Genomic DNA, 27,516 nt, shown 5'->3' with positions numbered 1-27,516 from the left:
ATGGTGAAGGCAATCAATGGATAACATTTTGAATTCATTCAGGTGCAATCAGATCTGTCTCTTAGTTTTTTAATCATTATCGCATCCTTTTTTCAGAAAGCAAATTTAAACTACGTTTCAATAATAGCGATATTTCAATACACGACTGTTGCAATTTTTGTCTTTATATCCTTAAAACAAACTATATCTTACGGTATATCTTCTCATTGTCAACTTTCTTTCAACTAGCTAACCGTTTTGCTACGTTTTACCTTTTGCCAGAAATGTTTGCGAAATTCTTTGTTTTGCTGCAATTTCTCATTTTTGTTTATTTGTCACATTTTTTCAATAGCATTTTTTATATATATCGAGGCATTTTGTTGAATTGGAGACATTTAGCATTGGAGAAATCTTTGAACTTACTGCACCCATCTTTTTTTTGTGTTTGACCGCAATGTATTACTTTGAAAATCAGACGGTGTCAAAAACGCAAAATTGAAACTTTGAGTCCATCAATTTGACATTCGTGTTGTTAATGATCAGAATAATTCCTAAATGCTTAAATGTGAAAGATAGACAAAGACATAATGAACTGATGAAGACAGAATCAAAACAGTCAGTAACAAAAAACATGGCAACTTGAATGGTTTTTGTTTGCATTTAGGCAGTCCTCTTTTGATAACCTGTTTCCATAGTTTAATGGCAACTATGGGCTTCTTCAAAGTTTGGGTACGCGGTCATTTCGGTGCCCTAACCGAAACGCAAATTTCCTCTGTTGCGTTTTTCAAACTTGAGCTAAAAGTTAACGTTATTGCAGCAGTTAGAAAAAACACTGTTTGGTGATAAGACTGGCTTTTTGCAAAATCGTTTCAATTATTGTCATTTGGTACATTTCAGCTTTCAAAAGAAAATATGAGAACATTCTGTGCCCAGCACAGGACAAACGAGCCTGCTTTGTGGTACATAAAGCTTTAAACCGAAATTCAGGTTTTTTAGTTGGCAATTGCTCAAATTTGGATAACTGGTATTTGAATAAACAAAAAGGCGAATATAAAAAAATGCTCTTCTTTTTTTTGAAAAGGAATAGGTTTTTATACTTACTTTTTTGTAAAGGTCAAAGTTGAAATGTATGGCATCGGTTGTTACTGTTTACCTGCTCATTTGAAATTTTTGTTAGAATAAAAAACTTTCTTTTAGTAACCATGCTTTGCACAGCATATTTACAACCCTTATTTTATTCACTTTCCGCATTTTAATTAGTTTTGACGATTTTGTTCTTGAGCTATTTGCTGATGTTGGTTTACTAAGAAATTGGTTTGTATGGTACGCTGAGAGGAAGAGGTGAAGGTAGCCATTGTAATCAACATAAGGATTGAAAACAACAACAAGGAGGCTGGCTAATGTGTGTTCGCACATGATGTTTCAACCCCAGCTCATCTACATTTTTTACTTAATTGTCAACCAAATGAAGAGATAAGAAAAATAGATATTTGAGTTCAAAACAATCGTTACACAGCCTATCTACTAATTGAAAATACCATGCCTCATTACAGCGCCAACGAGATCTGACATTAAAGAGACTACGAGACAAAAAAACAAACAAAATTAGCAAAAACAAAAATGTCACGGCAGAAACTGAATATCTACATTTAAAAGCACCTAGTAACAACGTCAGAATGCAGTAAGATAAAAGCTTAACTACACAATTTTACTTTTTCCTAACTATGCAGCTGATGGAAAGTTTTCCGAATGAGACCAGGTAACAAGTCGACAAAGAGAAGGAACAGTGAGGCGAAACTTAAAAATTAATCAACATTTTTTAATACAAGAAATTTCAGAAGTCTTAATCATTAGCTTTTAACTAAATTTTTCTTGATAAATTACTAAAAAGTCTTAAAAAACCAAAAGGACCCGTCTTTGGGTAGACTAAGCCATAGAAACGAACTAAAGAGAAACTCAAAAAGTTACAAACGATTTGCGAAAACACAAACTATTGCTACCATTAAAATCATTAGCTATCTTCTGATTATTAAGTATTTAATACAATATTTAATTGCTCTCAAACGAAGTTTGTAGCAATTATATTAGTCCTGTCGGTCTTTTTTTTTATGCGATTTTTCGCTTGACCAATTTTTCGTCTGACGCTTTTGACTTTTCGTCCTCAAAAACGGGATAAACAGGTAGCGCCCAGCGGGCATTATGTGCTCTTAGAGCCTTTCAGGTCTGTTTCAGCTCAAACTGTCTTGGAGACTTATACTTATGGTGTGAGGGGCGGTTCTTAGAGGTTGACACCCCCCCTTTTGTTGACCCCCCACCCCCACTATTGGCTCCACCCCCCCCACTATTGGCTCCACCCCCCCCCCCACCGCGCTTTTGCCCCCCCCATCCAGTGCTGCCCCCATCAGCCCCCGGTGCACCCCCCCCCCCCCCCCGTGGCTAGCTACTGACCAAGCCAACAGCTCGCCGGTCGTTTGAGAGCAATTCGCCCGACGTTAGTCGGTTATATTTTTATTTTGTTTTTATTTAATTATTTAATTCAATTGTTATGTCTACTAATATGTCTGAAGGGTATATACTGAGAGAATAATTTACTTTACTTGAGCCACATTTGAAAACCATTGGGATCAGTTATTACGCGATTGTTCTGAAAGAAGAGAAAAAAACACAAAAATTGACCACTCAATTAACGTTCAGAAAAAACCATATTGTCCGACAAACAAAACATCAGTGACAAATAATATCAAAAGATATGTTGTTCTTGAAATACAAAAAAATGGATGGGACCTCTCATTGATGAAAATAAGTTACAATTTGACGAAAAGAACCACAAAAACTGAAAATTTTGAATATTTCAAAATTTTTATCATAAACTTTAAGAATATTCACTATAAACCGACTGCTTAGGGTAACATCATTCATTCAATCCTCAATTACAAGCCTTTGAGACCTATCAGCAAGTTACGGCTACCTAAAGAACAAAAACAGCAATTTCGAGAAAAAAATTGAGCAAGAAAATTGTCGAAGGCATTAAAAAGTGAACTTTTCACTGGAAAGTTTTGTTTTCATTTACTTTTTTAGAGCAATGGGATTGCTCTCTTTTATCAATATAATTTCGAAAACTGAACAAATATGAACAAATACATTAGTACCACGAAATTTTCGACAAAATACGTGTTATCAACGCCATTAAATTCATTAGCTTTCAACGGAAGCCAGTAAATACGCTAAATTATGCCGCGATGGGACGACAAGTTTGTTTGTCAATCATTTTTCATCAATAAAACCTCACAGCAAGTTATTGACTATGAAAACAACAACAAAGACAGGCAAAAACCAAAAATTCGGCAGAAAAGTGCCAGAAGAAAGTTTCGAAGCAACTTAAATCATAAGCTCTCCTCTGAAAACTTTCTTTAAGATCCGTTGAACGTCTTCCCTAAACCATTGGGGACTATCAGCAATAGGATGATTGGAAAAGATTTCAAAATGATCGAAAAATAAGAAAAAGTACCCGAAAATTGAAAATTGTGAAATCTCGTGGCATTGAAGTTTTAAAACTAATAGGTAGAAGATAAAACCGCAAATCAGAAAAATTTTGGCTGCAGTAGAACGGAAGGGGATTCTGTCAGTACTGACAGTGACTAACAGTTCACGAAAAAAAGTTTAGGATTGGTTAATGTTCAAAAACATTTTTCGAAAAATTATTTTTCAAGTCTTAACAACCAATAAACTCAAAATCTTTCAACGGAGTTCAATAACTACGCTCAGATATAACCAGATGGGAAGAAAAGGATGCTTTTCTTGCATATATAATCAATAAGACATCGCGATAAGTCTTATGACTGAGAAAACAATAACAAAACAGGCAAAAACCAAAATTCAGTAGAAAAGTGCGAGAAAGTGTCGAAGCCAATTAAAGCATTAGCTTTTCTCTGAAAACTTTATGTTTGATCCACTGAAAGTCCTCTCTAAGCCAATAGGACTAGAATAATGTTTGAATAATGTGTATAATGTTTGGATAATGTGATAGGAGTTCAAAAGTATCCAATAATACGAAAATATCCAAAAAAAATTAAAAAATTGAAATCTTGTCATTGATGTCATATAACCAATTGTTAGCAGATAAAACCGTTAATCAGATTATTTTTAGAAAGCAAGTGGGTCCTGTCAATACTGACAGTGACCAAAAGTTCACGAGAAAAGTTTGAGATTTGTTCTTAAAATTTTCTTAAGTCCTAACAGCCATTAATATCAATAACTTTCTACGGAAGTCAATAAATACGCTCAAACGTGCCCCGATGAGAGTACATTGATGTTTGTCATGCATAGATAATCAATAAGACATCACAATAAGTCTTGTGACTATTAAAACAACAACAAAAACAGGCAAAAACCAAAATTCAAGAGAAAAGTGCGTAAAGAACGTGTCGAAGCCATTTAAACCACAAGCCTTTCTATGAAAACTTTATCTGTGGTCAACTGAACCTCTTCTGTAAGCCAATGTGGAGCTATCAATGTTTGGATAATGTTATAAGATTTCAAAAGTATGCGCTCAGTTATGACTCGATTGGAGGACAAGGATTTTTGTCAAACATAGGTAATAGATAAGACATCACAAAAAATATTTTGATTATGGAAACAACAACAAATACAAGCAAAAACCAAAAATTCAATAGAAAAGTACGAGAACGTGCCGAAGCCATTTAAACTATAAGCTTTTCTACGAAAACTTTATCTGTGATCTAATGAACGTCTTCTTTAAGCGAATGGGAGCTATCAATATTACGATAATGTGATAAGATTTCAAAAGTAACCAGTAATACGAAAATATCCAAATATTTTTTTTTAAATATTTAGAAATCTTGTGTCATTGAAGTCATATAACCAATAGTTAGAAGATAAAACCGCCGACCAGATTTAATTTGGTTGCAATAGGAACGAAGAGGGTGCTGTCACCCCTGAACTGACTTACAGTTCACGATAATAAGGTTATGATTGGTTAATTTTCAAAAAAATTCGAATTTTTTTTAAGTCTTAAGAGCCATTAGCTGTCCCCTCAAAGCACTAGATATTCTCACTTAATGCTCATAATGGAACAAATTGCACTGTTATTCAATGAGTCCATGCCATAGGATTCCAAAAATTTAGTAAAACCTCTAAAAGAAATCCACAATTTCATTTAAAATTACGAAAACTCAGAATCGAAGCCAAAAAAAACTAGCAATTCCTTGAAAACGATATTTTTTGTTCGTTGGGTTTCATTTGACTGTAAAGGAGGTTTGTCATTAATGGAACCTTGATATAGAGAGGGACTTGTCTGTAGGTGACTTAAAAAAGCAAAAAAAAAAATATTTTATAAAAAAAACAGCTCTCAAACAGAATTCGATTGTTTTTTTGATAGTGAACTTCCCTATGAGACCAGAACTAGTCTTTTTTATCGCCTTTAGTCTATTTGGAACACAAATTTGGTCCATTTTTGGCGTGAATTTTAATTTTGAAATACTATTTTTATAGAAAATATTTTAATTTGAAGAAAAATGACACTAAAAGTGAACAAATATCCCGTGTTCACACAAAACTTCAGTCCCCGATAACTCGAAAGACGAAAAAAAATAAAAAAAAATCTTTTTAATTTTGAATTTTTTTGTATCTTACGCTTAACCAGCTTTTTAATGATACCATTCACATTTCTCTACGATGAATATATCGATCGGCAAAAATTGTCTGAACAAAAAACCCATTTGAGTATATAGTTCCCCCCCCCCCACAAGTGAGGTCGGAACAATAATTGATGGTCTTATTCCACCCGGGAGAATTAAGAGATTGGAAGTGGTTGCAAAATTTGAATTTTGTGCTTTGGTCAATTTGATTTTTGCTTACATTTTAGGTCAATATGGTATTCATAACAGAAGATCTGATTCGGAAGCGAGCAGAGCACAATGAAATGCTGCTCTCAACTCTCGAAGAAGTCTCACTTCATCAGCAAGAGATCGAAAAAATCGAACATATCGACAAGTGGTGCCGTGAGCTCAAAATTCTTTACCTCCAGAGTAATTTGATACCCAAAATTGAGAATCTATCACATCTAAAAAAGTTGGAGTACGTCAATTTAGCGCTCAACAACATTGAGGAAATTGAAGGTCTAGAAAAATGTGAATGTTTGAAAAAGTTAGATTTGACAGTAAATTTTATCGGTAAAATCAGCTCAGTTAAAACTCTAACAAACAACGTGTTCTTAGAGGAAATGTACTTGACGGGTAATCCGTGTGCTCAGTTTGAAGGGTATAGAGACTATGTGATTGCGAGTTTGCCGCAGTTGAAGTTTCTAGATGGAACAGCAATCGAGAAATCAGAGAGAATCACTGCCCAACAGAACTACAGGTGAGAAATTGAACACATGATATGAAACTAATTGCTATTTTTGAAAAAGTTTTCTTTGCCATACTTGCATTTTTGGATATTGTTCACAATTTTCGAAACTACTTTTCACGTTGTGATGTCCTGCAAAATCCTATAAGTTTTGTAAGTGATTATCTATTCCAGGCAAACTTGGTTGTTATCGAGTTCATAATAAGCACAAGAAACGAAGTAAATATGATGATAAACAGAGTTGCTGTTAAGGTTTATCGAGGCCAGCATATCTGAACAGGAGAGAGCGTATCTAGAGAAGAGAGCGATTGAAAGGGAGGAGGGACTCAGAGAGATTGAGGAGAATGCCACCATTGAAGAGATCACAGACGAGGAGTTCTGGAACAAACCCAGCAAACACACGCCTGAAGCCAGGTAAGAAATTAAATTTCTTAGTTTTCAATGTTCGTTTTACTCAATAGTTGGGTTGTCAAGTTGAGCGGAATTAATGAGAATCTACAACGTACTCACTGTAGTATCACCTAACAACTCAGGGTAATTACATTAATAGTTTCGGCTTCGCAAATTATTTTGTTTTTGGCTGCTTTTATACTTTGCTCTCTAACTCGTATTCTTCGGTGATACTTGTTTCCGATTCCTCAAATTCAGCCTTCTTATGTTGTGCGTTTGTTGCGCAGTTTGTTTTGTCACATCAGTCAGCGAGTTCTTTACTGTTTTCTTTGTCTAATTTGTGACGTAAGTGTTTGCATTTGTGCTAGCAATCGACCAAAAAAGCAGTCGCGAGTTTAATGCCTGCTAGTGCTGGGGATAGTAGACCGACAGAGTGCATTGAAGTGGCCAGTCATATTTCATTGCAGTATATAACATTTAGGTCGTAATAGGTTTTCATATTACGTCACAATGCTCGCTAATGCTGTGCTATGGCACGCGAGGTACGGACAAATGTGCTTATCTCATGTTGACAAACTGGAAGTGGTGCTTTCACACTGTGAATTGGAATAGCGTGTTCGGTTTCAATTGACCTTTTATATATCTACGAATCTATAATTGAGGCTAGCTAAATTGCGGTGATCCTGTTTTTTGCGTCGTCGTCTGGCGCTCATTTTTAAAATTGCTTTTCCGCACGCTGCAAAAATCGAAATAAACATATTGATATTTTCATGCCGCCCTCCATTTGCTTTGTTCTCGACGTTATTTTTTTCCTTCAATAGCAGTTTAAGTTAGCCGAATTGAATATTTTTGTTATCATAAATGACTTACTCGCCTGACGAAGTTAAACACCAATATTGAGGTGACTTCTTACTCTATTTTTTTCTCAAATTCAACAGGTTACAATCTTCATCACTACAATGTAATGAGGACTATGAGCATTGAAATAGTAGCCTTAGACCTCACCGCCGATTTATTCACGGTTGATCACAATCTACTACTAAGAGGCATACTCGAGACACCACTACCGAATAGCACTTTAAGATGGGCGGCTTAATACTTACAGGGCAGGTTTTCTTACGTAGAATATAACCAGAAAAAATTAAAGTGGAGAAAAGTCAAACAGGGTGTCCCCCAAGGTGGTGTATTATCGTCAACGCTATTCAACAGCTAAATGAGCAAGCTGCCTCTAACCCCGAAAGATAAACAATACGTCTTGGGCTGATGATATAACTTTAACTACATCTCACCCACAGGTTGAAAAATTACGTGACATGATAACTCCATACTTAAATACTTTACACGACTGGCTAGACTCAAGAAAATTTAAGTTATCAGCTGAAAAATCAAGTGCAACTGTGTTCACAACCTGGAGCAAGGCGGTAAAGTTTGACCCACTCCACTCTCAATAATTCACCAATATCAGTAAAGTACAAAGTCCAAAGTACTGGGTGTTACCTTCGATAGTATGCTCAATTTTGAGGAACAAGTAAGGAGCGCCAAAGAGAAATTACAAAAGCACAATAACGTACTGAAAAAGGTTGCTGGTAGCGACTGGGTGGCACAAAAGAGACACTGAGCAAAGTTATTGGTCGGCGCGTCCTGAACTACGGTGCTCCCATCTGGGCTTCCACAATCAGCAGTACAAACTGGAACCACCTGCAAACGCAACAAAACATTGGTCATCGCACATTTACTGGCTGTGGAAAAATGTCTGACATCAATGACTTACACAAAGAGGGTGAGATGTTGCCTGTTAAAGCTCACACAGAAATGTTGGCAGAGCAATTTCTAGCCGGCAGTTATCAGAGCCATCGTGCTGATCATAAAATAACCGCTTCAATTAGTTCTCGTCCCATGAGACCGACACTAAATTTTACTTATAGGGTCCGTGTGAAATAACACTCAAATAATAAAAAGTAATTAAATCGCAAAGAATACACAAATGCGCTCTAAAGGTATCCATCGACACACGGTCCATACTCAGTTGAACAAAGACATCAAGCGACTAGGTACACCTCCACCAAAGATAGCAGAAAAAGAACAAACGCTGCCACTAACTGCACGTATCCGCTTAACACAACTGAGAACTGGATACTGTCCCCTGACAATGTTGATAACCGCTGTTCCAATTGTGATGTATCACCACATGAACTAAACCACCTTTTCAACTGCAGTAAGAACACCACGTAGCCGAAGGTGATTGACCTGTGGGAAAAACCAGTAAAGGCAGTCAAATGGTTGAACTTAATATCATCGGTCCTACGCGACCACACTGCACACAATAATCCGCCTTACCTTTCCCTGTTGTTGACGATGCCGCTCCTTGTCCCCCTAACCCGGGGACCGCATGTCTTTCACCATGGCGTAGATGCAGAAAGGTCGCCGCGCCACAAGCAATTTGTGGATAGGCAGTCACACACTACTACTAATATATCTATTAGCCTTTTATTGGGGCTATTATTGGCCTTCTGTTGTTCGTATGACGTCACAGCCAATTCAAATCTGTTTTTTGTTCATTGATTCATGCAATATCAACTGAATTGCCTGCGGAGCGTCATTTCTCACTGTTAGTGGAGCGAGTTTTTTGTTCATTCGCGTGATTAAGTTTTTGTCACACGTGAATTACCTCATCTCAAAATTGACTTTGAAATTAACTTTTCTTTAATTTAATTCAAAGAGCCAAGGTCAAGTGAGTGTTTTTCACTCTAACTGAAGATCATTTGAGAGCAGCTATTGGAGGCAGCAATAACCTATACAGATTCTTAATCAAAATTTAACATCTCATCCGTCAATGAATAGGGTAATTTTTTGGTCCATCTTTACTGTTTAATAGCCGCCAGCGACAGCTGGGGCTATTATTGGCCTTCTCTTGGTTTTTTTTTTATTTATTTCGTCGTCAAGATTTTTGTTACGACCATATGACGTCACAACCACTTCAAATCTGCTTTTTGTTCATTTGTTCATGCAATTTCAACTGAATTGCGTGCGTGACGTCATTTTTCACTCTTAGTAGAGCTAGTTTTTTTGTTCATTCGCGTGATTAAATTTTTGGTCACACGTGGTTTACCTCGCTCTCAAAAATGCCTTCCTCACTTTGAAATTGACTTTTATTTTACTTTAATTCAAAGAGATAAGGTCAAATGGGTATGTGTCACTCTAATTGAAGGTTATTTAAGAGCAGCTAATAGAAACAGCAATAAGTTATACAGATTCTTAATCAAAATTTAACATCTCAGCCCTTAATGAAAAAATAAGTTTCTTTTTTGGTCTGTCTTTTTACCTTCTTTTTGAGACTACAGATCTATGAAGCTATTGCGGCTATTTTCTGGCAATTTGCCAGCTATGTTTCTCGATGGTCATACCACCACTAACAGTTTGTATTTCACCTTTTTCTGACATTTTGTTATCTTTTTTTTTCAAGTTCATTGTTTACCTCATTTTTTAATGTGGCAGCGGAATGAGCGGGTTGCCTACCAAGTCAGATTTCTGAACCTACCGATGGAATTCTGAATAAATCTTCTAATTCTTGTAATCTAAAATATTTTTCCATCTAAGCGTGTCACCTGAAACTGTACTCCTGTTTGCAAAGCTCTTATTGACCTATCTATTTAAAGGTTTTGCATATTGAAATTTTGCCATTTGAACAAAGCAGATAGTGTTTATAGATACGAGATCCAGAAAAAGATCGAGAAACAAAACGACGAGAAAAATAACAAACGTGGCAACAGGCTAGATGAGTTGGAGAAAAAAGAACCGCGGAGGACTTTTGATGACAGAGGCAAACCACTCAACATAAACGAGGCCAAAATTGACTTCCATTTTGGTTAGATTCTTCTCATGAGTTCCGTTTTCATGCTCACTTGTCAGTCTAATAACTAAATGTCAATTTCAATACTATAAGAAGTTTCTATTGACGTTGATGAATTGATAATAGGGTTTTGTTAGTTTTTACCCATATCAGATTTAGTTAGAAAATTACTCATATCTAATGTCATTTTGGCGTTGACATTGTGTAACTATGTAGTTGGTAGGAATCTCTCCTGCAGATGAGTACCCAAAATATCTATAAAATCCCGAAAGCTTGTGCTCTCTCCTTAAGTTTCCATTCACTTGTATGATGAACTTGAAATCTCTAAGCAGTGATAAACAGAAATACCAATTGCTTGAAAAATGTATCATCATTTTGCATTCTACCATGCTTTGATATACTAGGAATATCTAAGATAAGTGCACAAAATTGCTGTTTTCTTGAACAAATTACTAAATTTTTGAGTTTCCTTCTATTCTATGATGTAATATAGGAATCTCTCTGACTCGTGATTACACAAAATTGCTGATTGCTTGAAATTTTCTTCAATTCCTATATTTCCGCTATATTATGTCTAATAGAAATCTCGGATTTCCGATAATACAGAGTTGCTGATGACTTGAAAAATAAACCTCAGTTTCAGTTTTCCCGCTAAATGATGAAGATAGGATTTTGTATGATTTGTGATTACACAAAATTTCAGATTGATTGACGATTATTGTTCAATTGACGTTCGGAAGAAATTGTTTTTTTCTTGTTTTCGTTCAACCTTTTTGGTTTACTATAGGAATATCTCCGTTTTGTGATTATCCAAAATTTGTTAATTTCTTAAAACTTTTGCTTAGTTTTAATCTTAACTGACGTATAGTGATGCTATTTAGGAATCTCTCTGATTTTTGAAGATACAAATTACTGAATTCTTAAGAAATTTTGATCGTTTTCGTTTTTGAACAGTCTTGTGGTGTACTATAGGAATCTCGCCGTGTTGCGATTATCCAAATTGCTAATCTTTTGAAAAGTTAAGCTCAAATTTAATCTTCCTTGAAATATAATGAAGTTAATTTGGAATCTCTGATTACTGAGCTATTACAAATTTTCTTATCTTTTTTTTGTTTTCGTATAATCTAATGACTTAAAATAGAAATTTCGCCGTTGTGACTATCCGACATTGCTTATCTCTTTAAGCGTTGCGCTCAGATTTCACCTTTAGGGGCATATAGTGATGTTATTTAGGAAACTGATTTTTGACGATACAAAATTACTAAATTGATTAAAAAGTTTTCTTTTTTGTCTTCGTATAGTCATGTGGTATACTCTAGGAATCTCGCTCTGTTGTGGATACCCAAAAACTGCTGTTTTTTCGAGAAGTGGTGCTCAGTTTTATTTACTGGCTTATAGTGATGGATGGTATTTAGGAATCTCTTTAATTTTTACAAAATTACTGATCTTTTAAAATTTGTTTTTTTTGTTTTTGTATAAGCTTGTGTTGTACTCTAGGAATCTCGCCTTGTTGTGGTTATCCAAAAACTGCTTTTTATTAAAAAATGGTTAAAATAGCATTTTTTCTGATTTGTGATTACACAAACACAAAATTTCAGATTGATTGACGATTATTGTTTAATTCTTAGGTTTCCTGTCATAATAATTGTAATAGTCGTTTTAATCATTATATCTCTGATATGTGTCGGCACACTGTCTGCATATCTTTTTGGATGCGTGCAAGCGTGCAAACCTGTGATTTATGTCAGGATTCTTACATCAGTTTTGATGATTTAAATTTCGAATATGTAGATCAAGACTGCTCAATTTTCAGTTGTTCCGACATAGTGATGTTTTATGGGATTGTCTCTGATTTTTAATTGCACGATGTCGCTGACGTTCGGAAGATGTTGTTCCTTTCTTGTGTTCGTTCAACTTTTTTGGTGTACTATAGGAATATCTCCGTGTTGCCATTATCCAAATTGGTTATCTTTTGAAAAGTTATGCTCAAATTTCTTTTTCCTTGACGCATAGTGAAGTTATTTAGGAGTCTCTGATTACTGAACTATTACAAATTTTCTTATCTTTTTTTTTGTTTTCGTACAATCTAATGACTCAAAATAGAAATCTCGCCGTTTTGACTGTCCGATATTGCTAATCTCTTTAAGTGTTGTGCTCAGTTTTACCTTTTGTGGCATATAGTGGTGTTCTTTAGGAAACTGATTTTTGACGATACAAAATTACTAAATTGATAAAGTTTTTTCGTATTTTCTTTTTTGTCTTCGTATTTTTGTCATGTGGTGTACTCTAGGAATCTCGCTCTGTTGCGGTTAACCAAAAATTTCTATTTTTCGAAAAATGGTGCTCTGTTTTCTTTACTGGCTTATAGTGATGTATGGTATTTAGGAATCTCTCATTTATACAAAATTACTGATCTCGTATAAAATTTGATTTTTTGTTTTTGTATTAGCTTGTGTTGTAATCGAGGAAGTTCGCCTTAGTGTGGTTATCCAAAAATTGCTTTTATATGGAAAAGTGGTGCTCAGTTTACTTGCTTTTAGTGATGGTATTTAGGAATCTCTCTAATTTATTAAAGAAATGTCTGAACTCCCAAGAAATTTTTGATGTTTTGTTTTTTAAAATCTTGTAGGTGGACAATAGAAGCTTGCCATTTTGTGATAATCCGAAATTGCTAATCTCTTTAAACGTTGTGCTCGGTTTTCATTTTTTTAATTGCCTATGGTGATGGTATTTAGGAATCTCTCTGATTTATGATTATACAAATTTACTGAACTCCTAAGATTTCTGTTTTCGTACAATTTTATGTTGTACAATAGGAACCTTACTTTCTTGTGATTGTCCAATATTGCTAATTTCTTTAAATGTTCTGCTCAGTTTTCTTCTTTGTTGACATACACATACAGGGATGTTATTTTGATATTTGATGATAAAAAATTACTAAATTGTTAAGAAATTTTGATCTTTTTGTTTTCGTGTAGTCATGTGGTGTATTCTAGGCATCTCGCCTTTTGGTCATCTAAAAGTGCTAATATCTTGAAAAGTTTTGCTCAATTATTGTCTCTACTTAATGATGTTATTTAGGAATCGCTCCATTTTATTATACAAATCAACTGAACTCTTATGAAGTTTGTCATCTTTTTCTGTTTTCGTACAACCTTGTGGCTTACAGTAGGGATCTTGACATGTTGTTTCTATTCGAAATTGTCTTTTTTTTTAACAAAGTTGTGCTCAGTTTTATTCATTACTGACTTATAGTGATGGTATTTAGGAATCTCTTATTTATGATTATACAAATGTTTGAACTCCTAAGAAAGTTTTGCTCTTTCTTGTTTTTGTACATTGTGGTGGACACTAGGAATTTCAACACTTTTTGATAATCCGAAATTGCTAATCTCTTTAAGTGTTGTGCTCAGTTTTACCTTTTGTGGCATATAGTGGTGTTCTATAGGAAACTGATTTTTGACGATACAAAATTACTAAATTGATAAAGTTTTTTCGTATTTTCTTTTTTGTCTTCGTATTTTTGTCATGTGGTGTACTCTAGGAATCTCGCTCTGTTGCGGTTAACCAAAAATTTCTATTTTTCGAAAAATGGTGCTCTGTTTTCTTTACTGGCTTATAGTGATGTATGGTATTTAGGAATCTCTCATTTATACAAAATTACTGATCTCGTATAAAATTTGATTTTTTTGTTTTTGTATTAGCTTGTGTTGTAATCGAGGAAGTTCGCCTTGGTGTGGTTATCCAAAAATTGCTTTTATATGGAAAAGTGGTGCTCAGTTTACTTGCTTTTAGTGATGGTATTTAGGAATCTCTCTAATTTATTAAAGAAATGTCTGAACTCCCAAGAAATTTTTGATGTTTTGTTTTTTAAAATCTTGTAGGTGGACAATAGAAGCTTGCCATTTTGTGATAATCCGAAATTGCTAATCTCTTTAAACGTTGTGCTCGGTTTTCATTTTTTTAATTGCCTATGGTGATGGTATTTAGGAATCTCTCTGATTTATGATTATACAAATTTACTGAACTCCTAAGATTTTTGTTTTCGTACAATTTTATGTTGTACAATAGGAACCTTACTTTCTTGTGATTGTCCAATATTGCTAATTTCTTTAAATGTTCTGCTCAGTTTTCTTCTTTGTTGACATACACATACAGGGATGTTATTTTGATATTTGATGATACAAAATTACTAAATTGTTAAGAAATTTTGATCTTTTTGTTTTCGTGTAGTCATGTGGTGTATTCTAGGCATCTCGCCTTTTGGTCATCTAAAAGTGCTAATATTTTGAAAAGTTTTGCTCAATTATTGTCTCTACTTAATGATGTTATTTAGGAATCGCTCCATTTTATTATACAAATCAACTGAACTCTTATGAAGTTTGTCATCTTTTTCTGTTTTCGTACAACCTTGTGGCTTACAGTAGGGATCTTGACATGTTGTTTCTATTCGAAATTGTCTTTTTTAACAAAGTTGTGCTCAGTTTTTTTCATTACTGACTTATAGTGATGGTATTTAGGAATCTCTTATTTATGATTATACAAATGTTTGAACTCCTAAGAAAGTTTTGCTCTTTCTTGTTTTTGTACATTGTGGTGGACACTAGGAATTTCAACACTTTTTGATAATCTGAAATTGCTAATCTCTTTAAATGTTGTGCTCAGTTTTCTGTTTTACTGACTTATAGTGACGGTATTTAGGAATCTCTCTGATTTATGATTATACAAATTTTTTGAACTCCCAAGAAATTTTTTTTCGTTTTCGTACTATCTTGTGGTGTACAATAGGAACTTCAACGTGTTGTGATTATTCGAAATTGCTAATCTCTTTAAACTATTGGCTCAGTCTTTATCTTGAGTAATATATAGTGATGTTGTTTAGGAGTCGCTGATTTTGGACTTTCTGATATTGGACGATACAAAATTACTAGTTTTTTGTTTTCGTATAGTCGTATAGGCATGTGGTGTACTCTAGTAATGTCGCAGTGTTATGGTTGTCCGGAATTGCTGATTTCTTGAAAAGTGGTGCTCAGTTTTCATCTTCACTGACATAAAGTGATGTTATTTAGGAATCTGATTTATGACTATACAAATTTACGGAACTCCTAAGAAATGTTTGCTCTTTTGTTTTCGTACAATCTTGTGGTGGACAATAGGAATCCCGCCATTTTGTGATTTTGCGAAATTGCTAACCTTCTTTAACCTTGTGCTCAGTTTTCATTTTAAGTTACAAAGTGATGTTATTTTGGAATCTCTAATTTTGAACGATACAAAATTACAAAATTGGTGTACTCTAGGAATCTTGCCTTGTTATGGTTATCCAAAATTATTATTTCTTTGAAAAGTTTTGATCAATTTTCATAAAGTGATGTTATTTAGGAATCTCTCTGTTTTATGATTATGCAAATTTACTGAACTCCTGAGATTTTTGTTTTCTCACAATCTTGTGGTGTACAATTGGAACCTCACTTTGCTGTGATTGTCAAAAACTGCTAGTCTCTTTAAACATTGTGCTCAGTTTTTATCTTTGTTGACATACAGTGATGTTATTTTTATATTTGACGATACAAACTTACTAAGTTGTAAGAGATTTTGATCTTTTTGTTTTCGTGTAGTCATGTGGTGTATTCTAGGCATCTCGCCTTGTGCTCCTCCAAAATTTCACAAATCTTGAAAAGTTGTGCTCAATTATCATCTTAACTTGGTGATGTTATTTAGGAATCTCTGATTTTGGACTTTCTGATTTTGGACGATACAAAATTACTAGCTTCGTAAATTTTGTTTTTTGGTTTTGTATAGTCATATAGTCATGTGGTGTACTCTAGGAGTCTCACCGTGTTATGTTCGTTCGAAATTGCTGATTTCTTGAAAAGTTGTGCTCAGTTTTCATCTTCACTCACATAAATGATGTTATTTAGGAATCTCTCTGATTTATGATTATACAAATTTACTGAACTCCTAAGAAATGTTTGATCTTTTGTTTTTGTACAATCTTGTGGTGGACAATAGGAATCTCGACATTTTGTGATTTTCCGAAATTGCTAACCTTCTTAAACGTTATGCTCACTTTTCATTTTAAGTTACAGAAAGTGATGTTATTTAGGAATCTCTAATTTTGAACGATACAAAATTACAAAGTTCGTAAATTTTGATCTTTTTTGTTTTGGTATAGTCATAGTCATGTGGTGTACTCTAGGAATCTCGCCGTGTTATGTTCGTTCGAAATTGCTGATTTCTTGAAAAGTTGAGCTCAATTTTCATATTCACTGACATAAAGTGACGGACTGACATAAAGTGACGGTATTTAGGAATCTCTCTGATTTATGATTATACAAATGTTTTGAACTCCCAAGAATTTTTTTCTCGTTTTCGTACTATCTTTTGGTGTACAATAGGAACTTCGACGTGTTGTGATTATCCGAAATTGCTAATCTCTTTAATTTTTTGCTCAGTTTTCATCTTAAGTAACATATAGTGACGTTAATTAGGAATCTCTGATTTTGGAGTTTCTGATATTGGACGATCCAAAATTACTAGCTTTTTTTGTTTTCGTATAATCATATAGTCATCTGGTGTACTCTAGTAATCTCGCCGTGTTATGTTCGTCCGAAATTGCTGATTTCTTGAAAAGTGGTGCTCAGTTTTCATCTTCACTGAAATAATGTGATGTTATTTAGGTATCTGATTTATGGTTATACAAATTTACGGAACTCCTAAGAAATGTTTTATCTTCTGTTTTTGTACAATCTTGTGGTGGACAATAGGAATCCCGACATTTTGTGATTTTCCGAAATTGCTAACCTTCCTAAACGTTGTGCTCAGTTTTCATTTTAAGTTAGATAAAGTGATGTTATTTAGGAATCTCTAATTTTGAACGATACAAAATTACAAAGTTCGTAAATTTTGATCTTTTTTGTTTTGGTATAGTCATATAGTCATGTGGCGTACTCTAGGAATCTTGCCTTGTTGTGGTTATCCATAATTACTATTTCTTTGAAAATTTTTGATGAATTTTTATAAGTGATGTTATTTAGGAATCTCTCTGACTTATGATTATGCAAATTTACTGAACTCCTAAGATTTTTGTTTTCTTACAATCTTGTGATGTACAATAGGAACCTCACGTTGCTGTGGTTGTCCAAAACTGCTAGTCTCTTTAAACATTGTGCTCAGGTTTCATCTTTGTTGATGTACCGTAACTTTATTTTGATATTTGATGATATACACTTACTAATTTGTAAAGAAATTTTGATCTTTTTGTTTTCGTGTAGTCATTTGGTGTATTCTAAGTATCTCGCCTTGATGTCCTCGAAAATTACTAATATCTTGAGAAGTAGTGCCCAATTATCATCTTAACTTAGTGATGTTATTTAGGAATCTCTGATTTTGGACGATATAAAATTACTACCTTCGTAAATTTTGTTTTTTTTTTGTTTTCGTATAGTCATATAGTCGTGTGGTGTACTCTAGGAATCTCGCCGTGTTATGTTCGTTCGAAATTGCTGATTTCTTGAAAAGTTGAGCTCAATTTTCATATTCACTGACATAAAGTGACGGACTGACATAAAGTGACGGTATTTAGGAATCTCTCTGATTTATGATTATACAAATGTTTTGAACTCCCAAGAATTTTTTTCTCGTTTTCGTACTATCTTTTGGTGTACAATAGGAACTTCGACGTGTTGTGATTATCCGAAATTGCTAATCTCTTTAATTTTTTTGCTCAGTTTTCATCTTAAGTAACATATAGTGACGTTAATTAGGAATCTCTGATTTTGGACTTTCTGATATTGGACGATCCAAAATTACTAGCTTTTTTTGTTTTCGTATAATCATATAGTCATCTGGTGTACTCTAGTAATCTTGCCGTGTTATGTTCGTCCGAAATTGCCGATTTCTTGAAAAGTGGTGCTCAGTTTTCATCTTCACTGACATAATGTGATGTTATTTAGGAATCTGATTTATGATTATACAAATTTACGGAACTCCTAAGAAATGTTTTATCTTCTGTTTTTGTACAATCTTGTGGTGGACAATAGGAATCCCGATATTTTGTGATTTTCCGAAATTGCTAACCTTCCTAAACGTTGTGCTCAGTTTTCATTTTAAGTTAGATAAAGTGATGTTATTTAGGAATCTCTAATTTTGAACGATACAAAATTGCAAAGTTCGTAAATTTTGATCTTTTTTGTTTTGGTATAGTCATATAGTCATGTGGCGTACTCTAGGAATCTTGCCTTGTTGTGGTTATCCAAAATTACTATTTCTTTGAAAAGTTTTGATAAATTTTTATAAGTGATGTTATTTAGGAATCTCTCTGATTTATGATTATACAAATGTTTTGAACTCCCAAGAATTTTCTTCTCGTTTTCGTACTATCTTTTGGTGTACAATAGGAACTTCGACGTGTTGTGATTATCCGAAATTGCTAATCTCTTTAATTTTTTTGCTCAGTTTTCATCTTAAGTAACATATAGTGACGTTAATTAGGAATCTCTGATTTTGGACTTTCTGATATTGGACGATCCAAAATTACTAGCTTTTTTTGTTTTCGTATAATCATATAGTCATCTGGTGTACTCTAGTAATCTTGCCGTGTTATGTTCGTCCGAAATTGCCGATTTCTTGAAAAGTGGTGCTCAGTTTTCATCTTCACTGACATAATGTGATGTTATTTAGGAATCTGATTTATGATTATACAAATTTACGGAACTCCTAAGAAATGTTTTATCTTCTGTTTTTGTACAATCTTGTGATGGACAATAGGAATCCCGACATTTTGTGATTTTCCGAAATTGCTAACCTTCCTAAACGTTGTGCTGAGTTTTCATTTTAAGTTAGATAAAGTGATGTTATTTAGGAATCTCTAATTTTGAACGATACAAAATTGCAAAGTTCGTAAATTTTGATCTTTTTTGTTTTGGTATAGTCATATAGTCATGTGGCGTACTCTAGGAATCTTGCCTTGTTGTGGTTATCCAAAATTACTATTTCTTTGAAAAGTTTTGATAAATTTTTATAAGTGATGTTATTTAGGAATCTCTCTGATTTATGATTATACAAATGTTTTGAACTCCCAAGAATTTTTTTCTCGTTTTCGTACTATCTTTTGGTGTACAATAGGAACTTCGACGTGTTGTGATTATCCGAAATTGCTAATCTCTTTAATTTTTTTGCTCAGTTTTCATCTTAAGTAACATATAGTGACGTTAATTAGGAATCTCTGATTTTGGACTTTCTGATATTGGACGATCCAAAATTACTAGCTTTTTTTGTTTTCGTATAATCATATAGTCATCTGGTGTACTCTAGTAATCTTGCCGTGTTATGTTCGTCCGAAATTGCCGATTTCTTGAAAAGTGGTGCTCAGTTTTCATCTTCACTGACATAATGTGATGTTATTTAGGAATCTGATTTATGATTATACAAATTTACGGAACTCCTAAGAAATGTTTTATCTTCTGTTTTTGTACAATCTCGTGGTGGACAATAGGAATCCCGACATTTTGTGATTTTCCGAAATTGCTAACCTTCCTAAACGTTGTGCTCAGTTTTCATTTTAAGTTAGATAAAGTGATGTTATTTAGGAATCTCTAATTTTGAACGATACAAAATTGCAAAGTTCGTAAATTTTGATCTTTTTTGTTTTGGTATAGTCATATAGTCATGTGGCGTACTCTAGGAATCTTGCCTTGTTGTGGTTATCCAAAATTACTATTTCTTTGAAAAGTTTTGATAAATTTTTATAAGTGATGTTATTTAGGAATCTCTCTGACTTATGATTATGCAAATTTACTGAACTCCTAAGATTTTTTTCTTACAATCTTGTGATGTACAATAGGAACCTCACGTTGCTGTGGTTGTCCAAAACTGCTAGTCTCTTTAAACATTGTGCTCAGGTTTCATCTTTGTTGATATACTGTAACTTTATTGTGATATTTGATGATATACACTTACTAATTTGTAAAGAAATTTTGATCTTTTTGTTTTCGTGTAGTCATTTGGTGTATTCTAGGTATCTCGCCTTGATGTCCTCGAAAATTACTAATATCTTGAAAAGTAGTGCCCAATTATCATCTTAACTTAGTGATGTTATTTAGGAATCTCTGATTTTGGACGATACAAAATTACTACCTTCGTAAATTTTGTTTTTTTTTTGTTTTCGTATAGTCATATAGTCATGTGGTGTACTCTAGGAATCTCGCCGTGTTATGTTCGTTCGAAATTGCTGATTTCTTGAAAAGTTGAGCTCAATTTTCATTTTCACTGACATAAAGTGACGGACTGACATAAAGTTACGGTATTTAGGAATCTCTCTGATTTATGATTATACAAATTTTTTGAACTCCCAAGAATTTTTTTCTCGTTTTCGTACTATCTTTTGGTGTACAATAGGAACTTCAACGTGCTATGATTATCCGAAATTGCTAATCTCTTTAATTTTTTTGCTCAGTTTTCATCTTAAGTAACATATAGTGATGTTAATTAGGAATCTCTGATTTTGGACTTTCTGATATTGGACGATCCAAAATTACTAGCTTTTTTTGTTTTCGTATAATCATATAGTCATCTGGTGTACTCTAGTAATCTCGCCGTGTTATGTTCGTCCGAAATTGCTGATTTCTTGAAAAGTGGTGCTCAGTTTTCATCTTCACTGACATAATGTGATGTTATTTAGGAATCTGATTTATGATTATACAAATTTACGGAACTCCTAAGAAATGTTTTAACTTCTGTTCTTGTACAATCTTGTGGTGGACAATAGGAATCCCGACATTTTGTGATTTTCCGAAATTGCTAACCTTCCTAAACGTTGTGCTCAGTTTTCATTTTAAGTTAGATAAAGTGATGTTATTTAGGAATCTCTAATTTTGAACGATACAAAATTACACAATTCGTAAATTTTGATCTTTTTTGTTTTGGTATAGTCATATAGTCATGTGGTGTACTCTAGGAATCTTGCCTTGTTGTGGTTATCCAAAATTACTATTTCTTTGAAAAGTTTTGATCAATTTATATAAGTGATGTTATTTAGGAATCTCTCTGACTTATGATTATGCAAATTTACTGAACTCCTAAGATTTTTGTTTTCTTACAATCTTGTGATGTACAATAGGAACCCCACGTTGCTGTGGTTGTCCAAAACTGCTAGTCTCTTTAAACATTGTGCTCAGGTTTCATCTCTGTTGATATACCGTAACTTTATTTTGATATTTGATGATATACACTTACTAATTTGTAAAGAAATTTTGATCTTTTTGTTTTCGTGTAGTCATTTGGTGTATTCTAGGTATATCGCCTTGATGTCCTCGAAAATTACTAATATCTTGAAAAGCAGTGCCCAATTATCATCCTAACTTAGTTATGTTATTTAGGAATCTCTTATTTTGGACTTTCTGATTTTGGACGATACAAAATTACTACTTTCGTAAATTTTGTTTTTTTTTTGTTTTCGTATAGTCATATAGACATGTGGTGTACTCTAGGAATCTCGCCGTGTTATGTTCGTTCGAAATTGCTGATTTCTTGAAAAGTTGAGCTCAATTTTCATATTCACTGACATAAAGTGACGGACTGACATAAAGTGACGGTATTTAGGAATCTCTCTGATTTATGATTATACAAATTTTTTGAACTCCCAAGAATTTTTTTCTCGTTTTCGTACTATCTTTTGGTGTACAATAGGAACTTCAACGTGCTATGATTATCCGAAATTGCTAATCTCTTTATTTTTTTTGCTGAGTTTTCATCTTAAGTAACATATAGTGATGTTAATTAGGAATCTCTGATTTTGTACTTTCTGATATTGGACGATACAAAATTACTAGCTTTTTTGTTTTCGTATAATCATATAGTCATCTGGTGTACTCTAGTAATCTCGCCGTGTTATTTTCGTCCGAAATTGCTGATTTCTTGAAAAGTGGTGCTTAGTTTTCATCTTCACTGACATAAAGTGATGTTATTTAGGAATCTGATTTATGATCTGAACTCCCAAGAAATGTTTGATCTTTTGTTTTTGTACAATCTTGTGGTGGACAATAGGAATCCCGCCATTTTGTGATTTTCCGAAATTGCTAACCTTCCTAAACGTTGTGCTCAGTTTTCATTTTAAGTTACAAAGTGATGATATTTACAAATCTCTAATTTTGTACGATACAAAATCACAAAATTCGTAAATTTTGATCATTTTTGTTTTCGTGTACTCATATAGTCATGTGGTGTACTCTAGGAATCTTGCCTTGTTGTTTTTATCCAAAATTACTATTTCTTTGAAAAGTTTCGCTCAGTTTTCATAAAGTGATGTTATTTAGGAATCTCTCTGATTTAAGATTATGCAAATTTACTGAACTCCTAAGATTTTTTTCATACAGTCTTGTGGTGTACAATAGGAACCTCACTTTGTTGTGATTGTCCAAAACTGCTAGTCTCTTTAAACATTGTGCTTAGTTTTCATCTTTGTTGACATACAGTGATGTTATTTTGATTTTTGATGATACAAACTTGCTAAATTGTAAAGAAATTTTGATCTTTTTGTTATCGTGTAGTCATGTGGTGTATTCTAGGCATCTCGCCTTGTGGTCCTCAAAAATTGCTAATATTTCGAAAAATTGTGCTCAATTATCATCTTAACTTAGTGATGTTATTTAGGAATCTCTGATTTTGGACTTTCTGATTTTGGACGATACAAAATTACTAGCTTCGTAAATTTTGTTTTTTTGTTTTCGTATAGTCATATAGTCATGTGGTGTACTCTAGGAATATCGCCCTGTTATTTTCGTTCGAAATTGCTGATCTCTTGAAAAGTTGTGCTCATTTTTCATCTTCAATGAAAGTGATGTTATTTAGGAATCTCTCTGATTTATGATTATACAAATTTACTGAACTCCTATGAAATGTTTGATCTTTTGTTTTTGTACAATCTTGTGGTGGACTATAGGAATCCCGACAATTTGTGATTTTCCTAAGTTTTTAACCTTCTTAAACGTTGTGCTCAGTTTTCATTTCAAGCAACATAAAGTGATGTTATTTAGGAATCTAATTTTGAACGATACAAAATTCGTAAATTTTGAGCTTTTTTGTTTTCGTATAGTTATATAGTCATGTGGCGTACTCTAGGAATCTTGCCTTGCTGTGGTTATCCAAAATTACTATTTCTTTGAAAAGTTTTGATCAATTTTCATAAGTGATGTTATTTAGGAATCTCTCTGACTTATGATTATGCAAATTTACTGAACTCCTAAGATTTTTGTTTTCTTACAAGCTTGTGATGTACAATAGAAACCTCACGTTGCTGTGGTTGTCCAAAACTGCTAGTCTCTTTAAACATTGTGCTCAGTTTTAATCTTTGTTGACATACATTGATGTTATTTTGATATTTGATGATACACACTTACTAATTTGTAAAGAAATTTTGATCTTCTTGTTTTCGTGTAGTCATTTGGTGTATTCTAGGTATCTCACCTTGATGTCCTCGAAAATTACTAATATTTTGAAAAGTTGTGCTCAATTATCATCTTAACTTAGTGATGTTATTTAGGAATCTCTTATTTTGGACTTTCTGATTTTGGACGATACAAAATTACTAGCTTCGTAATTTTTGTTTTTTTTTGTTTTCGTATAGTCATATAGTCATTTGGTGTACTCTAGGAATGTCGCCGTGTTATGTTCGTCCGAAATTGCTAATTTCTTGAAAAGTTGTGCTCAGTTTTCATCTTCACTGACATAATGTGATGTTATTTAGGAATCTCTCTGATTTATGATTACAAATTTACTGAACTCCTAAGAAATCTTTGATCTTTTGTTTTTGTACAATCTTGTGGTGGACAATAGGAATCCCGCTTTTTTGTGATTTTCCGAAATTGCTGATCTCGTGAAAAGTTTTGCTCAGTTGCCCTTGTTCTGACATAATGGGATGTTGTATGGGAATCGCTCTGATTTATGATTGTTGTGATTGTCGGTATTTACTAATCTGTTGGAAATGGCTGCTCAATTTTTGTCTCCTGGCATTTGTGATGTTTTATAGGAATCTCTCTGATTTATGATTATATAAACTCGCTGAATTCTTGAATAAATTGTGCATTAAGTTTTGTTCAATCTTATGTACTACAGGAATCTCTTCGTTTAACAGGAATCCTAGCCTGTTAAATTATAAGAACTTAAGTTGTGATTTTGAAAGGTATCTTATTGCTTCTCGGTGCACAGTTAGTCCCATTCAGTTGCAACGCAATCGAACGTTCGAAAAAGTTAATCTCTGGATGTTTAAAGTTTGAATTATGACCTTTGAAACATTCGACTGTGCTGCCACTTTGTGGGACTAACTATACTAGACTTGGCTGTAAGGCGAGAATGAGCGCTATGCTAGTCTGCCGGTTGCTGTTTAATGTCTACTGTGATTTGTGCATTGATTTTAGTCTCATTCTGTAGTTATCAGAAATGTATTAGACCACAGCTATTTGTTCTTAGTTGCAATTTTTTTTATAATTCTCCACATGTTCTTGCACTATATTTTCTTGAGTGGTTATGTTCTATTTTGGTGATTACGGCCATTTTTTGCGTCTGAAACTTCAACGTAAGGTCATTATTGGTTTCATAGATCAACATTAGTTGTTCAAAGTTTCTCTGTGCTTCGTTAATTTTGCTGAGCTAAGAAATATTTCAGATGGCTAGAGTAGATATGATTCACTGCAGTTATTTGAACTGTGATGACACCATGTTGCTGGAATTTTTAATATCGTTATCTTTATTTTTTAATCAATTTTGCTACTAAGTATGCGAAAGAGATGGTTGTTAAGAAGTGCCCATGTATGGCCAATATGTGAGTGGATCATGAAAATGTGATTCCTTTTAATCGTAAAGTTGTGATAAGGGGTTGAAAGCGAAAGTAAAAGTAAGTTTGTAGAATAGTCCTGTGTGATGGATAGTCCTCTCATCGTGCTTACGCCATTTTTCGTCTGATCAGTTTGGTTTTCCGTTCAAAGAAACTGTAACGGGCATGATCAACAAGAAACGATCGATTCATCAAGGAGTCAGTGGTTAGAACGCTAAAAAGGCTCAGCTCAGATCTATTTTAAATTGTTATTAAGCAAAGTTTGAGTACTTTGTCTTTTTTACGCAATTTTTTGCTCGATCGTTTCTGTTGTTTGATCAATTTGACTCGTTCTAAGAAACGGGATGAACTGAGGGCATAGTCGATTTGCAGTTCTCTGAGAGCTTCAATAGTCTCAATAGTGTATACTTAGCCAAATCTTCATAGGGGACATAATTTCATAGTGTGAAGGGCAATTTAGGTATGTTTGGAAAACTCTTGTTACGTTTTACTATGTTTAGAGGAGGATGAGGAAGAGCAGTGCTATAAACTAGACATTCCAGTGTACAAACACATGGACACGTCTCTCCTAGACTGTGATGTACAGCCAAGCTATGTGAGAGTGACTCTGAAGGGAAAGATATTCCAACTGACTCTATGGAAGGAGGTCAATTGTGACGCAAGCACCGCTAAGAGATCACAGATCAGTGGCAATCTGTTAATCACAATGCCTTTTGCGAATCCTATCATCAAGAAAAGCAAATCGAAGAAAGAGACTGCTACAAGAACAACGGATAGTGAAATGACATCCAATCCTGTAAATTCTGATAATCAATGTAACAATAAAGAGAACGAAACTCAATTTCTGGAGGTTGATAGTAGTAGTGCGAAGTTGGTTGACCTGAACGTTGTTGACCAGAATGAGAAGGTGTCTCGAAAGAATGCACCTTATAAGCCAAAATCGAGTGCAATTTACAGTGGAGTCGTTGAGAAAGATTCGAAAGTTATTGACCTGCCTGATGATTTGCCGCCTTTGGATGACTTCGGCTTTTAAGATGTTTTGTGTACTTCATAATTCACCTTGGGCCGAAATGCAAGTTGAGTTTATTTCATTGAAGAGGTGGAAAAGGAAACAAAACGGCTCCTTGCACGAGTTTAATTAATTGACTTGAGTATAACTTTGGGTGTAGCAAAATGTTAGTGTACAAATGTAAATATTTTAATTTCTATGAACTGGCAATTTAAAAAAATAATTGGAACTATGGAAAAATCTGGTTGTTTATGAGCATTGCTTAATTGCTTGAGCACTGATGCAAGAAAGCAGAAGCAGCTCCTGAAAACAGAGCAGATGAGCGAAATAGAAAGTGTTTTCAGATCAACACGATGACCTTTACAAATTGGGCCAATTTACATGGAATTAAAACGGAGCTGACAAGCATTGACGATGCTCCCAGCAATGAGAGATGCTTACGTGTAAAACGCAGAGTATCGAAAGGCGAAACAATACTGAATTGTCCTTATAACATGTTGATTAGTACAAAATATGTCCTAGAAAATACAAAATTGGGACCTTATCTCTTGGAAAATGTTCAATATTTAGATCCAATGCAATTGTTAATGTCGTTCATCGTCATTGAAAAGGCTAAAGGCGTTGAATCTTTCTGGTTTTCATTCATTCAGAGCTTACCAAAATTATTTACTTTGACCTGTTCGTGGAACGAAACTTTATTAAGTTTACTGCCTCCGGAAATGGTAGAAATGCATCAAAAAAGATTGAACTATGTGATCAACTCTTGTGAGAAATTAGATAAAGTTGCCAAGCATTTTAACCTCTGTATTTCTACAGAAGACATAGTTTGGGCATTTGGTTGTGTCAATTCTCGCTGTTTCAAAGTGCCGGATGAGATGAACCCGCTTTTAGATTGCACCGAAGTTAAAAACGACATGGTTTTAGTGCCGTATCTTGATATGTGTAATCACGAACCAGAAAACAGTAATGATTATCATATCAATTTGACTGAAGGATGCAGTATTGTAGCTGGGTGTGATTTACCTGATGGTTCTGAAGTGTTTTTGCATTATGGCTCTCATAATAATTACTTCTTGTTAGTTGAGTATGGCTTTT

At 33.9% G+C, this 27,516-nt stretch overlaps 1 protein-coding gene across 1 annotated transcript; it reads left to right on the top strand.

The window, feature by feature from the left end:
* The first annotated feature begins 5,861 nt into the window (after positions 1–5,861).
* LOC142341176 (dynein axonemal assembly factor 11-like) lies at positions 5,862–26,663 on the top strand. Its single transcript, XM_075392086.1, has 4 exons — positions 5,862–6,357; positions 6,598–6,759; positions 10,443–10,600; positions 25,913–26,663. The coding sequence occupies exons 1-4, from the start codon at positions 5,870–5,872 to the stop codon at positions 26,443–26,445; spliced, it is 1,341 nt and encodes a 446-aa protein (XP_075248201.1). The 5' UTR covers positions 5,862–5,869; the 3' UTR covers positions 26,446–26,663.
* Positions 26,664–27,516: the final 853 nt, after the last annotated feature.

This window comes from Convolutriloba macropyga, chromosome 6 (genome assembly GCF_964194025.1).
Source record: "Convolutriloba macropyga chromosome 6, txConMacr16.3, whole genome shotgun sequence".
Lineage (NCBI taxonomy): Eukaryota > Metazoa > Xenacoelomorpha > Acoela > Convolutidae > Convolutriloba > Convolutriloba macropyga.
The sequence above is the reverse complement of the archived record's forward strand: the minus strand, read 5'-3'. Positions and strand labels throughout refer to the sequence as shown.